General features: G+C 43.5%; 1 protein-coding gene across 1 annotated transcript in view; it reads right to left on the reverse strand.

Moving 5' to 3' along the window:
- Positions 1 to 1,837: 1,837 nt before the first annotated feature.
- Positions 1,838 to 18,816, reverse strand: part of LOC132834764 (sorbitol dehydrogenase-like) — a 41,116-nt gene continuing 24,137 nt past the window's right edge. The window contains exons 8-9 of the mRNA XM_060853752.1: positions 18,227 to 18,348; positions 1,838 to 2,102 (exon numbers count right to left, since the gene is read on the reverse strand). Coding sequence (XP_060709735.1) covers positions 1,955 to 2,102; positions 18,227 to 18,348 — 270 coding nt within the window. The 3' untranslated portion in view covers positions 1,838 to 1,954. The remainder of the gene's footprint in view (positions 2,103 to 18,226; positions 18,349 to 18,816) is intronic.

The raw sequence follows: 18,816 nt of genomic DNA on the forward strand, positions 1-18,816 counted from the left end.
ATTCTAAATCCCCATAGTGTTTAGGTAAAGTACATTTTCCTCCAATTGTTTCTAAGTCTCCTGCTCTTATCAATCTCTTCCTTATACATACTCAAAGACTGAGCCCCCATAGCCATCAGTGGTAGAGAATTCCAAAGGTTCATAACCCTCTAAGTAAAAACAAATTCTCCTCAACTTGGACCTAAGTGGGATTCCCCTTATATTTAAATTTTCCTCTCTGGTTCTAGAAAGGGAAATATCTAACCTAATTTAAAGTGTTGTGCAAGGTTCAATGAGATCATCTGTCATTCTTCAAAATACTAGAGAATACACACCCAATTTGCCTAATCTCTCTCCATAGTTCCACTATCCCATGAACATTTGTTACACCCTCTTTCTCTGGCAATAACATGTTTTCTGAGACAAAAACAAATTGCTGGAAAAGGTCAACAGGTCGGGCAGGATCTGTGGAGAGAAGTCAGAGTTAATGTTTCGGGTCCAATGACCTTTCCTCAGAACTGATGGTCAAGGTTAGAGATCACACAACACCAGGTTATAGTCCAACTAGCTTTCGGAACGCTGCTCCTTCATCCTGGTTTTGTGTAGTTTCTAACTTTGTCCACCCCAGTCCAACACCGGCTCCTCCACATCAGAACTGATGGTAGTTAGGAAAAGGTTGTCTTTTATGCAGAAGATAGGGTGAAGGGAGGGGATAAGGAGTAAACAGCAGATGAGATAGAGCCCAAAGAGAGACAATAATGATCAATCTTGGAGAATGAATAGCTGCTAATGGGCACAATTGTGGCTAACAATTGGTTGTATGTAATAGCAGGCCATTGATAACAAGGTCTAGTGTGTAGGGGTTGGGGTAAGAATATGGGAGAAGGTGCTTCAAGCCCTAAAATTGTTTAACTCGATTATTTCTGAAATAAGGAGGCCCAAAATTACACGCACCATCCAGGTATGGTCTAAAAAGGAGAAAGTGAGGACTGCAGATGCTGGTGATCAGAGCTGAAAATGTGTTGCTGGAAAAGCGCAGCCAGTCAGGCAGCATCCAAGGAGCAGGAGAATCAACATTTTGGGCATGAGTCCTTCTTCAGGAAGGGCATTCCTGAAGAAGGGCTCATGCCCGAAACGTTGATTGTCCTGCTCCTTGGATGCTGCCTGTCCCACATGGTCTAACTAAGGGCCCAAGTAATGGAAGCAAAATGACCAAGCTCTGGAGGTGCAGTTAAGAGAGTTGTGGTATTTTAATACACAAAATGTAAAGCAACAGGTCAACAGGCCATTTGGCCCAACTGGTCCATGCTGGTATGTATGCTCTGTGTCCTTCTGTTTACTTTATTGCACTGTCGCCTTTGTCTTTATTCTTTGAGAATCATCTCAGGATGGTTCAGCTGCACTTGAATGCAGGTCTTGGAGGTGCTGGGGATGCAGGGGAGGGCGAGGGGGGAAAGGGAGAGACAGAGGGATGCTTACGAATGACTTACTCTGCCAATCCATAAGGAGCGTTGACATTCTCTGTTTCAATCACGTTATTTGCACTGCAATTAGGTCACACACAATGAAGACGGGAAAGCGATAGGCAAATGGCAGACGATTAATTAGCTTCACAGCTAATTTGAGCTATCCTGAGGTCACAGAAGTCATTGTACAAATACAAGTTTCTTCCTTGGAACTGATTCTGTTTATTTAATAATTGATCGTATCAAAATGTTCACTGGACCCCAAAAACAAGACTCAAGGGGAGACTGAAGTTAAACTTGGAGTCCAGGTTGAAACAGGAAGAAAGTGGAGAATACAGCTTTAATCAAAGGAAACATTTTAAAAGCGCCAATTTAATTACAAAGCCTCCATGATTATCAACAAAACCCCCTTTCAATTGTTAACACACTGCCCCAGAGTTTGCTGCAGGCCATGAGAGTTAATGAGCCCAGGCTCACACGCTGAGGAACCTGCAAAAGGAGTCTCGCCCTTAGTCACATTTCAGCATCACTTTAATTCCTAGCCGTTTCCTTGTGGTCTCAAATGCCTCAATGGCCTGGTCCAGTGAGAAACGATGTGTGATCAGAGGTTTCACATCCACCTTCTTTGAAGCCAACATAGCAATCGCCATGGGATACCTGATATGGAGAACACAGAGGGGACACAACAAATTAAAAGCAGGCCTGTTCTGACAATGAATAAGAACATGGTTGGTCTAATTGTGGCCTCAATTATGTTTTCAGGTTTGATGCCTCAAAAACTCTTCAAAAGTCTGTTCGATTGAAAATGTACTTGATACAGCCTTGGATAGCCTCACAGTGGCCTGGTGGCCCAGTGATTAGCACTGCTGCCTCACAGCACCAGGGACCCGGGTTCAATTCCACCCTCGAGTTTGCACATTCTCCCTGTACCTACATGGGTTTCCTCCAGGTGCTCCAGTTTCCTCCCACAATCCAAAGATGTGCAGGTTAAGGTGGATTGGCCACATTGCATTGCCTATGGTGTCCAGTGTTGGGCAGGCTGTGTGGACTAGCCATAGGGAATGCAGGGGTAGGGTGAGATGTTCTTCAAAGGGTTGGTGTGGACTCAATGGCCTGCTCCCACCCTGTAGTGCTTTTCTGAATATGTTCAGTGACAGCCTCCACAGCTCTCTGAGGAAGAGAATGCCAGAAACTAATGATCCTCAGAGATATGCTTTCTCCTTATCTCTGACTTAAATGAGACAGCATTAATTTTTAAACCATGCCCGCAGTTCTGACACATCCACAAGGGAAACACCCTGTCAGCCACCATTCCGTCACGTTCCCTCAGGAGCTTACTCATTTCAATATGATTGCCTCTCATTCTTCGAAATGCCAATGGACATGGGCCCAACCTGTCTGACATTTCCTCATAAGATAACCACTTTATCCTCAGAATCAGACAAATGGACCTTCTTTGAACAGCTACTATATTCTTTCGGAAGGAAGGAGACCAAAACTGTGCAATGCTTAACCATACTTCATATTTCGTGTACCTAGCTGAATAACATTTGAAAAAAATAACTTGCATGCACATTAAAGCTGATAATACAAACACAGCTTTGTACCTAATAGGACACTATCGAACAAAATTTGGCACCAAGCCACATTAAAGTCAAAGAGATCAGGTTTTGAGGATTAGATTAGATTACCTTCAGTGTGGAAACAGGCCCTTCAGCCCAACAAGTCCACACTAACTCGCCGAAGCACAATCCACCCACACCATTCCCCTATATTTACTCCTTCACCTAACACTACGGGCAATTTAGCATGGCCAATTCACCTAACCTGCACATTTTTTTTTGGACTGTGGGAGGAAACCGGAGCACCTGGAGGAAACCCACGCAGACATGGGGAGAATGTGCAAACTCCACACAGTCAGTCGCCTGAGGTGGGAATTGAACCCAGGTCTCTGGCGCTGTGAGGAAGCAGTGCTAACCACTGTGCCGCCCACGGAGGGGAGAGAGAGAGATGAGGTGGGCAGAAATATGAGGGAGAGGGAGATGAGAGAGAGATGGGGTGGGCAGAGATATGGGGGGAGAGGGAGATGTGAGAGAGAGATGGAGTGGGCAGAAATATGTGGGGGTGAGGGAGACGAGTGAGAGAGAGATGGGGTGGGCAGAGATATGAGGGGGGAGAGGGAGATGAGAGAGAGAGTTGGGATGGGCTGCGATATGGGAGGCTGTGATATGGGAGATGAGAAAGAGAGATAGAGGGAGAAAGATGATGCTTGAGACAGAGAGTTGGAGAGACATAGAGAAAAAGAGGTGGAGGGAAGAGAAAGACAGGAAAGAGAGCAAATGTGAAAGAGTTTAAGGAAGAGAGAGTTATAGTCATAGAGTCATACAAGCACAGCAACTGACAATTCATTCCAGACAGCCTATGCCGAACATAATCCCAAATTAAACTAGTCCCACCTGCCTGCTCCTGGCCCATATCTCTCCAAGCATTTCTTATTCATGTACCTATCCAAATGTCTTTTAAAGTTTGTGACTGTACCCACATCCATCACTTCCACTGAAAGTTCATTCCATACACGAACTGGTCTCTGTGTAAAAAAAATTGCTCCAATGCCTTTTTAAAATATTTCTCCTCTCAATTTAAGAATATGTCCCCTAATGCTGAAATCCCTCACCCCAAGGAAACGATGCCCAAATTTCAGACTAGCTATACCCTTCGGGATTTTATAAACTTCTAGAAGTTCATCTCTCAACCTCCTAGTGAAAACCACCCCAGTGAAAAATGTCCCAGCCTGTTCAGAGATGGAGGGAGAGAGAAGCAGATGGAGACAGAGAGGGACACAGTTGGAGGGACAGCTATGGAGAGAGAGAGACATGGGGGAACAGAGATTGAGAGAAAGATGGAGAGGTTTAGGGATGGAGCTCCCTACCAAGGGTCTGGGGAGTGCAACACGAAGCTCCCTAATGGTAGAGTGAAGCATTTCAGAGGTTAGAATTGGAGAACAGATATGCTGGTATGTCTTGGGGCTGTAGGAGGTTACCAGGACAGAAAGGGATTAAGGCTTAGAGGAATGTGAACCACAATTTTAAAAGAGTTAAAATTTTGTAGGATGTGGGCCAACGTAGGACAGAGCTCAGAAGGAAACTGATTCGTGAGACATAGTTGCAATGAAATCACAATTATTTAGAAATCTGTTCTAAAACAAGCAATAAAATATGATCTAAGTTAAGTGAGAGGATTAAATATGAAGTAATTGGGAACACTTGATTACTCCTTTAAGCAAATACAAACGAACGAAAGCTCGGATTGTACAAGGAAGTAAGACTGAAGGAACTTACAAAAGAGAAAGCTGATAAACCCACACAGGATGATGTCACGCTCAATGTTCCCTGTAAACTGTGCAGCTCAGAAGCCACACACCCATCCCATCGTTTTCCACTTCCTGACCTCCAAACACTGAGTACAGACATCAGCACAGGAACATTTCAAATTAAAGAAAAATACTTCCTCCTTCAGTTGCTTTATTAAAAACACTCACTGTATTTCTAATTCAAGCTATTTATAAATCTAAATAAATTGCAATAATTCTGCAGAATGAATTAAATCTGTATCTAAAAGCTGTGAGTCTGTTACTAGGGCAGTGTCTGCCGATCACACAGATTGAGAACTTCCTGAGCTGTCCCTCCTTCCACACCAGGAATACATGTCTGCAGTTTCTGTCACATTTGTACAGGAGTTACATCAGTGGAGCTTTGAGCAAGTTCCTGGCCATTAATCATTTCATTGTTTTTTTCTCAATGAATTCCTATCACAAAAATGTTTGTTTAATTGTTTAAGACACTGCCACCTCCTGTCACTTTGTAGCACTTCAACAAGTTCACCTTTTGCAGCACCAGGCATCCAATATCTGATCTAACGACTTACAGATATGATTTTATCATGGAGGCAACATGCGCTCTACGGTGGTGAGGTTAATACTAGCAGCACAGAAACAGCTACCACTTTTACAAAGGAATCACAGACCTGTTACGGTGTATCAGTGTATCCTCACTGGCACTCTGAGCACGTGGACCATGACATGCCAATCTCCTGCCTTTTCCCCATACGCCTACACATTGCTCCCATTTAAATAATTCACCAACATCACCTTGAATGCCTCAATTCAATCATTTCCAGGCATTGCAACTCAGACCATTCACTTCTCCTCAAGGCTCACCAGGCTGGAAGTTTGCTCTAGCATCACCTCGAGACCGGAAGTCCATGCTGAGGTCATGCCAGGCTGGGAGATTGCTATGTACCACCAGAAGGCCATCATGCCAGACCAGGAAGCCACTACAGCAGGCTGAGGGGACACCTTGCCAGTTCTGTTTCCTGACTGGGAGTAAGGGGAATTTAGCATTGACAATCCACACTAACCTGCACACCCTTGCACAGTGGGAGGAAACCAGAGGACCCGGAGGAAACCCACGCAGACACGGGGAGAATGTGCAAACTCCACACAGACAGCTGACCGGGGATGGGTTCAAACCTGGGTCCCTGGTGCTGTGAGGCAGCAGTGCTAACCACTGAGCCACCATGCCACCCAAGATATGGCTGCAATAACGTATCCACTGCTCCAGTGTTAAGCACTGGGCTGTCACATCACGTGAGTAGCACGACACCCAATTTTGAACTCCTGTTGTAATTTTCGCAGCCGCAGTAATCCTGGGGTGGATGAGGTTCTGGATTTGGACGAAACAAGCAGAAACAGTGCAGCCACAAGAACAGGAACTCCTCCGATCCATGCAAAGCAAACCCTGACATTCCTGAAGCCAGTAATTTTAACACAGTAAACAAGCAGGAGGCAGGAAAAACATGAGGTAAAAACAATGACTGCAGATGCTGGAAACCAGATTCTGGATTAGTGGTGCTGGAAGAGCACAGCAGTTCAGGCAGCATCCAAGGAGCAGTGAAATTGACGTTTCGGGCAAAAGCCCTTCATCAGGAATCACGGCAAGCCAGGCAGCATCAGGAGGTGGAGAAGTTAGTGTTTCAGGTGTAACCCTTCTTCAGGACTGTGGGTGGGTGTGGGGGGAACTGCAGGTAAAGGGTTGGGTGAATGGAGGAGAGGGAGAATGAGGTGGTGAGGTATGGATAGGTGAACACAGGATTAACACAGCGTCCTGCTCACATGCGCACCTGTCTGCCCTCAGCATGCTGAAATGCTCCAGCAAGTCACAGTGAGAACTGGAGGAGCACTGTTTCATCTTCAGACCAGGCATGTTACAACCTTCTGGACTCAATACTGAGTCCAACACCTTCAGATTGTGGAACCGTTTCTTCCCTTTCTTTTAGCTTTCTTTGTTACATTCTCTGTCACTGTGCCCCCTCTCCCCTCCCCTCACTCCAGTCTGTTCTTTCCAGTCTGGCAGGTAGACAAACCATCGTTCTATCATTCTCACATTCCGATCACTTAATCTGAATAATCAATACACTTTCTACCTCAGCACTCCATTCCCCCTCACCATTGCATAACTACTGCCCCTCCACACTTCACAACAACCCTGATGAAGAGTCATTTCGACTCGAAATGTTGGCTTGCTCTCTCTCCACAGCTGCTGCCTGACTCACTGTTATTTCTAGCAGTTTGTGTTTTCAGTACAGGAGTTATCCTGTTCAGTTTTATTCTTTCTGACTTTTTTCAAGAACGCAGAGATCAATTACTGATATTTACAAGGAAAGGTTTTTTTTTAAAAGAAACTTCCATGAAGCACTTAGTGCATTTCTGAAAGTACCATTCATATATATAATCTTTAAATTTTATGAGTTGACTCAATACTTTAACTGTCAATTGATTTATAACAAAGAATAATAGTCATGTCATCAAAAGATATCAAATCATAGAATCCCAACAGTGTGGAAAGAGGCCATTTGGCCCAATGGGTCTGCACTGACCTTCTGAAGAGCACCCCCACCCATCCCTGCATTTCCTGTGGCTAACCCACCCAGCCCACACATCCCCAAACACTATGGGCAATCCACGTAACCTGCACGTCTTTGTAGATTAGATTAGATTCCACCTGATGACGGAGCACTATCACCTGATGAAGGAGCAACGCTCCGAAAGCTAGTGTGCTTCCAATTAAACCTGTTGGACTTTATCCTGGTGTTGCATGATTTTTAACTTTGTACAACCCAGGCCAACATCTCCAAATCATGACTAAACACCGTGGTATTTACAAACAGGAACAAATTATTGCAGATCCTGGAATCTGTACTGATAACAAAAAATGTTGGAAATCACAGCAGGTCCATGGAGAGGGAACAAGCCAATATTTCGAGTCTGGATGACTCTTCATCAGAGCTCTAATAAACAGTCATCTAGACTTGAAACATTAAGCATGTTATTTAGAAAGTATTGACCAACACATTGCAAGAACGTTTGATTTGGTTTATTACTGTCACATGTACGGAGGTACAGTGAAACGTGGTCTCTTAAGTGCTTTAGAGGCAGATCGTACGATACAAGTGCATCTGGGTGACAGCACAGAGTGCAGGATACAATGCGTTCCTCATATCCTTTGAAATCCAACACCAGTCCTTCAGCTTATGTGCTGGCTTCTTCATTGTTCTCTCCAACTCGTACGCTTTGGTTTTTAATCGTCCATGGGATGGGGGGAGGTGAAGTGAGGGTTGGGTGTGATCTCATTGCTGGGGCTGTGTGGGGAAAGCGGCAGGGTGGGTTATCAATGACAATAGGTTGGACATGCTTGGTGTATTCCCACTGGAGATTAGAAGGATGAGAAGTGATCTAATTGAAATTTATAAGATCCTGAGGAGACTTGACAGGATATCTACCCTTGTTGGAGTGACTAGAATTAGGGGATGTTGTTTAAAAATGAGCAATCTTCCAGTTAAGACTGAGGTAAGAATCAGGACCAATCAGAATGTTCTTGGCCTGTGGAACTCTCTTTCTGAGATAGTGAATGTTATTTGGTCTGACAGAGACATGTCATTGACTAACAAGGGAGTCAAAGGACTAGAGTCATAGAGTCATACAGTACGGAAACAGACCCTTCATGCCAAGCATAATCCAAACTAATCTAGTTCCACCTGCCTGCTCCTGGCCGATATCCCTCCAAACCTTTCCTATTCATGTACTTATCCAAGTGTCTTTTAAACGTTGTAACTGTGCCCATATCCACCACTTCCTCAGGAAGTTCATTACTCATTTGCACAACCCTGTGATGATGCTGCTCCTTTAACAGGATGATGTTATCCTTGGCATTTTTTTCAGAGAGGGTCGTAAAAGACACAGACTCTAAAACACCTACATTTGAAGGGATTTAGGGCCAGTTTGATACTGCTAACAGATACTGCCTCAGGCAACAGGCTTCCAAGTTTAAAAAAAAGCTTGTACAATGAAAAGGAAGCGGCCATGTTTCCCAGCTCAGCTTTTCTCTGGTTTAGTCTGGCTATTAATTGAAAGCAGTCAGGCAGCTTTGAAGCTGCTGGACCCATAAAAGCAGGTCCAAGCTGATCTCCTCTCTCTCTGACATCTCTCCTGTAAGACCCTGGGTTTGATTTTACCTTTTGTGCCAAGAGGTGTTTATGGGGATTGTTGCAAGAATTGGGAAGAGCATCATTAAGTTGGTATAATCTGTTGGGTTTTTGGACAGATTAAGTTATTCAGTATTCTATTCTCTTTTGTTTCTCCTGGTGACTTTGTGATCTTATTACCACATAGTCCAGAAAAATCCCAGTGTATGCATCCTGCAATAGTTCAGTTGCCTGAGTTTCCACTGGCTTTTCAACCACTTTAGGCAGCACTCCTACCTGTGAACCAGTTATATCATTAGCAAGGACAAATTATATTCCTGGAGCTAAGAGTTTGCCCAATGCTCCTACCATGACTTCTCTACTCTTCACTGGACACTCTAACCTTACTTTGTATCTTTAAGCGGTTCTTCTCTCACTGTGAATTCCCATTACTAGTACCTTTTCTGACAATGGTCCTTCAGAGATACATATCTCCGCATCTTTCAACATCACAGGTTGAGAGGATCCTGTATCTCTTAAAATTGTAGCCTCTTTATCTGTTGTTACCTACTTGCTCCTTAACTAACCTCCGACCAGCTTGTACATTCTGGTGCACCTTTCCAGCTTCCACTGTGCTTTCCGTTTCCTACACCTGGATTTCCAATCATTTTCCTAACCCACCAACACTGTGATTTCATGTGAGTAAAAAATGAGGTCTGCAGATGCTGGAGATCACAGCTGCAAATGTGTTGCTGGTCAAAGCACAGCAGGCCAGGCAGCATCTCAGGAATAGAGAATTCGACGTTTCGAGCATAAGCCCTTCATCAGGGCTTATGCTCGAAACGTCGAATTCTCTATTCCTGAGATGCTGCCTGGCCTGCTGTGCTTTGACCAGCAACACATTTGCAGCTGTGATTTCATGTGGCCTACTTTACTGCAGTGAAAACACCACAGCTTTTTAACTACTCTTTCCCCTTTGTTTCCTTTTCACCCTGTGATGTTATTCTGCTGAGCTTCACCCAAGCTCTACCTTTCCCTTTCCACATGAGAATTTCTATTTTCTCCAATTTCTTCCAAATTGATTTTGGAAGCTAAACTTTGATTAATGGATCAACTCACAGTCATCAGCCATTTCAGCTGCTAATCTTGCCATTTTAACTCTCTGCTCTTCCACATGAGTTCTCACTACTTCAGGAAGTGAACTTTTGAACTCCTCTAAAATAATTGTCTCTCCAACAGTGTTGTAGGTTTGCTCTATTTGTAAAACTCTCATCCATCTATCAAAATTACTCTGTTTGAACCTTTCAAACTCAATATAGGCTTGGCCAGGGTTCCCCCCTTAGATTCCTGAAATGTTGTCTGTAGGCTTCTAGCACAAGTTCATATGCACTTTCTTCACCTCCTTATACTCCCTATATCCCTCCTCTGATAGTGAGGCAAATACCTCACTAGCTCTACTTACAAGTTTTATTTGGATCAGCAAACCACATGATCACTGGCTATCGCATTTGTTTAGCCACCTTTTCAAATGAGACTAAAATGACTTCCATATCCTTCATTTCAACCATCTGTAGTTTGGTAATATCCTTCTTATAATAGGGAGGAGGACAAGCAGGTAAGTCAGGTTAGTGCTTCCATCAGATCAGCCATCAAATGATGGAGCAGATTCGAGTGGCCTAATGGTCTATGCCTGATCCTAATTCGTGTGCGGACACCATTGGAAACAAGCTTCGAATTGACCTGTTAGTCTTAGGACACCTCTGAAATGTGAGGCTATTTTCAGAGTGAAATTGAGTGGAGGGGCAGGGATTATAAAATAGCTCAACTCAAATTAATGGCCCATTAAATTCCTGGTGGAGCTGGTTAATGAGCCATTTGGGAAAACCAAACCATCTGATGCACATTAACAGTTCACTGTCAGGGCCAGCACAGGGAGTCATTCAGTGATATGGCTTATGCACAAAATAAGGTGATTCAGCATATCTTATAATTGACTGTCCAGCAACTTATATACACTATGACTCTTGGGCACTTGTAGTGCAGTAGTAGTGACTATACCTCTGAACCAGGAGGCCTGGGTTCAAGTCCCATCTTCTCCAGAGGTGTGTAATGACATCTCTGAACATGCTATATAGAAAATATCAATGCAGTGACACTGCTGACCTTCCAATCTCCAATCTGCTCTACTCCACAACTTCTTTTAGAAGCCCTGTCACCATTGGAACCTGTCTTTGAGCACTGCAACCTGGAGATGGTTCCCATCTCGATCCAGTGACTGGCGCCAACGAGTGGATGTTAAGCTTGGTGCCTGACCGAACAATAACTTTCCACTTCACCTCATGTCAAAGGCGAGGAATCTGAGATGATCTAGGAATTAATATTCCTGTCTCAGGCCTGAATCAGCAGTTATCACTGTGATTTCCTCCTTTTGTACTCCTTTCCCTTGCCTGCAGCGTATAAGATAGACAATGTTAGCCGAGTCACATGAGTACCTGCTGCGTACATGATGGACAGTGTGATGTGGTATCCATGTCAACACTCTGGCACATCTTGCAGTGTCTGCCATGACAGGGTTGTATGGTGTTGTCCTGAAAGGCTGGCAGCTTGCTACAAACAATGATCTGTTTAATGTTTGGTGGTTGCTTAAAGGCTAGAAGTGCAGGTGTGGGGAAGGTCTTGGTGAGGTGCTCATCCTCATTGAGAATGTGTTGCAGGCTGTGAAGAACATGGTGTAGTTTTTCAGTTCCTGGGAAGTACTGAACAACAAAAGGTACCCTGTCGGTTGCAGCTTGTGTGTGTCTCATGCTGAGGCCATTACAGTTTCTTGCTGTGAGGTGAAGTGCTGAGGTCCACATCCTTGATGGAGATGCATGTGTCCCAAGAATGAGACAGATACTAAAGAGTATCCCATGGTGAGTTTGATGTGGGATGGAACTCATTGGTATCACTGTGAGGTCGTTTCAGTGACTCCTTGCCATGGGTCCAGAGGAAGAAAATGTTGTCAATATACCTGGTGTATAACACTGATTGGAGGTTCTGCATAGAGAAGAAATCTTGTTCGAACCTGTGCATGAAATGTTGGCATATTGAGGTGCAGATATGGTCCCCATGGTTGTTCTGTGTGTCTGGATGAAGAACTGGTTGTCAAAAGTGAAAACGTTGTGATCAAGAATAAAGTGGATGGGTTGTAGGATGGTGCTTGAAGATTGGCAGTTCTTGGTGTTGAGTAGTGAGGCTGTTGCCACAATGCTGTCATCACGGGGGTTGCTGGCGTAGAGTGATGAAATGTCCATTGTGATGAGGAATGTTCCTAATTCGACTGGTCTGTGGGTGCTGAGTTTCTGAAAGAAATCTGTAGTGTTGCAACAGAAGTTGGGGTTTCCCTGTACAATAGGTTTCAAGATGCCTTCGACATAGCCAGAGAGCTTTTCACACAGGGTCTGATTGCCTGATACAATAGGACGTCCTGGTGTGTTGGCTTTGTGTATCTTCAGAAGGCAGTAGAAGTTATCTACGCGAGAAATACATGTGATGAGGGTGCATCGGGAACTCTGAAGGACTGAATCCAAAGTCCAGATCAATGTGTTTAATTCACGGGTGTGCTCTTTGGTTGGATCAGCTGGTAGTTGCCTGTAGTGTTCCTGGTTGTTCAGTTGTCAGTACACTTCCTTGCAGTAGTCTGTTCTATTCTGAATGACGATAGTTCCGACTTTATCTGCTGGTTTGATGACAATGTTGTGACTGGTTTTGAGAGTATGGATGGCATTGCGTTGTGATCGGGTGATGTTTTGCTCTACCTTCTGGGTACGACTGATGAATCTGGCATTTATACATTTCCTGACGGTTTAAGCATACATGTCAAGCCGAGGGCAGCAGCCCTCCGGTGGGGTCCAAGTTGACTCCTTCTTTGGTCGCTCCTCTGAGGATCGTTGTGATGACTGCTCCAGTTCCTCAGTGGGCCTATTGGGATAACTGCTGGCAACTTGAAATAATTCCCAGAGTCTCATTTGTCTGATTAATTCCTCCATGTTTGCTGCAAGACCCAAGGGGTCCATTTTGGAGGTGGGGCAGAAATTGAGACCCCTGCTAAGAACTTCAATCTCTTCCGGATGAAGGGTGTGGTCCAATAAATTGACGATCGACTTCCCCATGGTGATAAAATTTTCCACTGTGGTGCCAGGGTGGGGCTTGGCTACTGCTGGTGGTGATGCCAAGTTTCTCCAGGTTCTTGTTCTTGGTGTGCATGTACGTGGTGTAGTTTTGTCACCTTGCCTGTTTGGCAATGTCCCGTAACTGTACTGTTGTATGCTGAATGCAGACTGGGAGTGTGGACTTCATCTGAATTTCAAGGTTGTGGCGCCTGCCGTGGAGTTGGTACATGAGATGATTGAGGGGTTTGCGAGAGGTGCGATGACAAAGTCTCTCCATGTAATATGTGTTGTAGGTTGACTTGAGTGGGTCTGTGATCCGTAATCCTTTTGGATCTTTCCTGCTTTCCTGCATTTCTGCAGAAACTTGATGTCCATGTCAGTATGTGCGTTCTTCCTGAATCTCCCAATCAGAGAACACTTCAGCGGTCAGGAACATTCAACTTTGGACCTTCGGGTGACCCTCCTCCAAGGTGGACTTCGGGACAGGCAACAAAGCAAAGTGGCCGAGCAGAGGCTGATAGCCAAGGTCGGTATCCATGGGGATGGCCTCAACTGGGATCTTGGGTTCATGTCACACTGCAGGTGACCCCACTGCACTACAAACACACACACCACATATAAGTTTATGGGGTGAATTTATATTTTGTTTTGCTCAAAAACTGCATGAATCCATGTAAGATTCTGTAAATCCCATTTTTAGAAATAGAATCAGTTTGGACATTGGGGCACAGACAGCCTCACACAGGGCACCTCACACCTTCAATGCATTATCGGAGACGACATGGACCTACTGTTCAAGTTCACTTGAGACTGTAACTTTTTAAAAAAAGTTCTGGATTTTACAAATGAAAGAACTGAAACAACATCGTCATTCTAAAAGATGAGAGACTTAACGAACACTCCAGATCTTTTTCAATATATCATTTCAGTTGCATCACACTGTAAACTTTTGCGACAAGTTCTGTGACTTACAATCTTAGACTCCACAACCACCTGATGAAGGAGCAGAGCTCCGAAAGCTAGTGCTTTCAAATAAACCTATTGGAATATAACCTGGTGCTGTGTGATTTTTAACTAAAATAACTATGTTGATTTTGAGTGAAAATGCCCTCCCATTAGCAGTAAAGACCAGACCACCCCTCTGGTTGTTCAAAGTACTTCCACAGAGTCTTTCACACCAGTCTGACACGGCTAATAATGTCTGAGCTTAAGATTGAAAGAAATTAATCTGAAATTTATCTTTCAATACTGCAACCACTCCCTTGACACTACACTTGTGTATTACAGTAAATTTTGAGGAATTAGAACCTTAACCTTTGGACTGTGAAATAAAGGAGGTACCGAACTAAGCCATGCCTGACTCTTATCAAGGGAACCTGAATGGTACAGTTAGAAGCCAGAATGCAAATGACTGAATATAGGGGAACTTGTGAGTCTCCACAATGTCTATTGTCAGACAACAAAGTTCTGCAGGAGCAAAGGACCAATTCAAAGAGAAAGCTTCGAGAATAGTCCATCCTTCATACATGCTCCCTCACAAGTTCCTCCTTGTGTGCAAAGTAAAACCATTTTTGGCTTTCCTACTCATTGATATCTCAATGCCAGATTACTCAACAATAATATTTTAAAATCATTCCTGTGAAGTCAGCCCTTTGCAAATTTAGGTGGAGCTTTTCCAAAAAATAAATTCTTGAAGTAATGTTATGAAATCATGACTCTAGAAGAATGTCAGAGATTTATTGCAACACTAGGACATATGGAATTTATTTTTAATATGCAAATAAATGATATAAGGCCCATCCCTTAAATAATCACCTCTTCTTATTTGTCTCATATGGCAGGGTGTATTGTAGAATCACAGGATTGTTACAGAAAGCAGGAAAATACAGACCAGTTAGCACAAAGTCTCTCACAGACAAGATGTTAGCCTTTATTACTGAAGACAAAACAGGAAGGAATTGATAGGTTCAAGCCAATCAGGAAGAGTCATCAAGGTTTTGAGAAAGGGAAATGCTGTTTAACCAACCTATACCTTTGAAGAATTGATTTTTGGCCCAAAAAATGTCATCAATGTGTCTCTTTTTTTCAACAGATTAATTGATGATGATCATTCTGCTGTTGGTGGGAAATTACTATGTGTAAATTAGCTGCCAAATATCTGACATTGTCAAGAAAGACAAGTGAACAAGTGATCGCTCTTCACAAAGCACTTAGTGCATTGGGCCATTCCGAGATGGTAATAGGCACTATATAAATGCAACTTCTTTCTTTGCTAATCAAGAAAGATCCAGGAGCTTCCATGGAACTGAATGGCCAGTACCTATTGAATTTCTAGTGGGCTTACAGTAATGGCTGCTCTGACGTGATGATCAGTGAGCACAACCAGGAAAGCTGATTACAGACCCATATTTCTTTCAGAGAGCCAGCTCATTTTGAGGAACTTCCATCAGTGAAACCTGGATAGAAATTAGAACATGGGAGCAGGTGACAGTACTAACAGTACTAACACTTTGTCTTTAGGGCAGCAAAGTCTGAGTAGAATCGGAGTGGTTGTTAATGTGGATTTTGAAGTTTGAGAAGGCCTCATTAGTTTGGGGAGCAATAGATGGTAATCTCTGCAATCAGTTGTTTTCAAGGATTGCTTTTGAAAAACTAGCATGCATTTTGGAGAATGGAAATACTACGTACCAAATTGCTATCTTTAATCTCTTGAAAGACATAATTATTTAAAAAATGAAGCCAACCAGACTTAAGTTGAATGTAGATGCAAAAGTCATTTGTTTCAACTTCATTCACCTCTGTGTTAACACATTTCCCTTTCCCCCAAACTCTGACTTGCTTGTCAAACCTATTTCATGTCATCAAAACCTCCAGGATTGTGCTGGAGATGTTAAAGATGAATCTTCAGGACAATGCTGTAGGAGCCTTCAAGTAAAATCAATGATGTCTTGAAAAATAACATTTTTAAAAATTATTTGAACAGGTTTGTTTGCTGGTTGTGAAAAAAATACTGCAAGGGATATGAGTCTCCTTACGTTCCCACTGACTGTGAGAGTGTGTGTGTGTGTGTGTGTGTGTGTGTGTGTGTGTGTGTGTGTGTGTGTGTGTGTGTGTGTAAAGCAACTCATGTGTTTCTTATTGAGGCTTGTCCTGAGCAGCTCCTTTCGCAGGACTCTAACTCCACAGTGTGTTCCCCAGGACGCACACCAAGACAAACATTAGCACGTCTAGAGGACCAACAAAGATGCTTTTTGGTCTGCCTGAAACTTGTTGGTCTTCCAGAGCAAGGAGTTGACCTCAACTGAGTGTTCCAGAGGCACGTTCCAAGGTCCAGGACTACATGCTGAGGGAGGCATTAAAGCTTGGAGCAGCTGCAGCCAAGGCGCAGTGGGGAAAGACCACTGTCTGAGGTTGTTTTGCCAAAGTTACATGGGGGTCCATTCAGTTATTAGACCCTCCCGGTGCCTCAAATAAATGTAAATATGGTCTTGTGCAAGTTACAAGTTTGTTGTTGGATAGAGTCAAACTCCAATGGTTGTTTGTTTCTTCATACCCTATTGTACAGAACTCAACCACTTTAGTGACAATGCATGGACAATAGCAATATTTTTATGAATAAAGCATATTTTTGAAATTTAAAAGAAGTGTGAGGAACCCTGCAGGACTCTGTCCACTGAAGTTGGTGAATCTGGATCTGTGTCACTCTCACCGTTATTTTACACTGAATTTCACAGCATCTCCCAGTGTCTGCAGGCTACCATACATTCACTTTTGCATCAGTGAGAGACAGTTGCAAATACAGAGCAGCAGTAAAAAAAAGGTGAACAACTAATCATCACACCAAAGCTAAGTGGTGTGCGATATGAATATTAAGCAGAATATTCGCAGCCTCCCAGAAGTGGGTTTGAAGGTTGGTGGGGTGGAATTTAATCCAGTGGAATATTGCCATTTGGGAACACCATCACCTTCCAGCCTGACCCTTATTAAGCCCCTGGCTGGAGGATTTGTGGTTGCCCTCCCTGTCCTGTCACTTGAGACACTTAAGTGGGCAATGATCTCTGTACTAGGAGTGTCAACCCAGATTATATACGCCAAGGTCTGTAGCCTCCTGATTCTGAGATAAGGAAGATACATGGACAACACAAGCTCCTTCAATCATGTTAAGCATCAAGAATAGTAGGATAAAGAAAATATTTAACTGAAATGAACTTAAACTGAAACTTAACATTCCATTGTGGCAAAACATTCTGAGTGACCTTTTAACATTATATACCTGTGTCTCAGAGAGAGTCATAGAATGGTTACAGAGTAGAAAGAGACCATTCGGTCCATCATGTCAATGTCAGCTCTCTCCAAGGGCAACTCATGGAGTCCCACTCCGTTCCTCTCTCTCCCAATAGACCTGCAAATATTTTTCTTTTTGGTCAGTTGTCCAATCACCTTTTGAGAGTCACAATTGAAGCTGCCTCTGCCACAGGATAAAACAATGGACTGCAGATGCTGAAACCAGATTTTGGATTAGCGGTGCTGGAAAAGCACAGCAGTTCAGGCAGCATCCGAGGAGCAGTAAAATAGACGTTTCAGGCAAAAGCCCTTCATCAGTAATACAGGCAGAGTGCTTGAAGGGTAGAGAGATAAGTGAGAGGAGGGTAGGGGTGGGTAGAGCTGCCTTTACCACACTCTCAGAGAGTGTATTCCAGATACTAAACACTCAGTGCCTAAAACAGGAAACCCTCATGACACCGTAGCTTCGTTTTGCCAATCACCTTAAACCAATCACCTCTGGTTCTCAATCATTCTGTCAGTGCAAATGTTTTTCCCTATCTGCTCTGTCAAGTGTCCAGTGATTTTGAAGGTGTTCACTTCATTTGAAAATGGATGCAGATAACTGAGAAAACAGGAGCAGGAGTAGGCCATTTGACCCTTCAAACTTGCTCCTCCATTTGGTACATTCATGGCCAATTGTCCAACTCAGTCCCCTGACCCTGCTTTCTCCCCATATGCTTTGATCACTTCAGCCCTAGTTTTCAAATCTTCACCTTTAATTCAGATTAAAAGCCAGGGTAAAGCAAGTTATTTTGTTTCTGGAGCCAGGAATGTGCTAGTACTTACGTGTTGCAGTATCGGAACATCCCGCGGATATCGACCTCTCGAATGGCTGCATTCAGCAGGGGGACAGTGACCAAAGCTTCACCATGACCAACGAGGAGGAGAGTCCCACCAGAGCGAGTGGACTAAGGGAAATATCACACACATGAGCGAACAGGAAGGGAAAAGCCATGCTGCTCAGTTTTAAATTAATTTTCACAAAGACATGGAATGACAGATCGATAAAGCACCTCAAAAAAATGGCCAAAATAGCCAGAAAACATAAGTCACATTTTTAATACTTTACCAAACTTTAGACGTAATGGCCTAATGGCATTATCACCAGACTATTAACCCAGAGACCTAAGTTATGAACTGGGGACTCAAGCTGAAATCCCAATATAGCAGATAGTGGAATTTCAATTCAATAAAAGTCTGGAATTAAGATGCTATTAATGATTCTAAGATTCAAACCATTGTCAACTATCGGAAAACTCATCTGGTTCATTAATGGAAAAGGAAACTGTCATCCTATCCTGGTCTGCCTGACATGTGCCTGTAGACATACAGCAATGCACACTGTCGTCTCTTAACTGCCCTGTGGGCAATTAGAG

The sequence above is a fragment of the Hemiscyllium ocellatum genome, chromosome 42 (genome assembly GCF_020745735.1).
Source record: "Hemiscyllium ocellatum isolate sHemOce1 chromosome 42, sHemOce1.pat.X.cur, whole genome shotgun sequence".
Classification (NCBI taxonomy): domain Eukaryota; kingdom Metazoa; phylum Chordata; class Chondrichthyes; order Orectolobiformes; family Hemiscylliidae; genus Hemiscyllium; species Hemiscyllium ocellatum.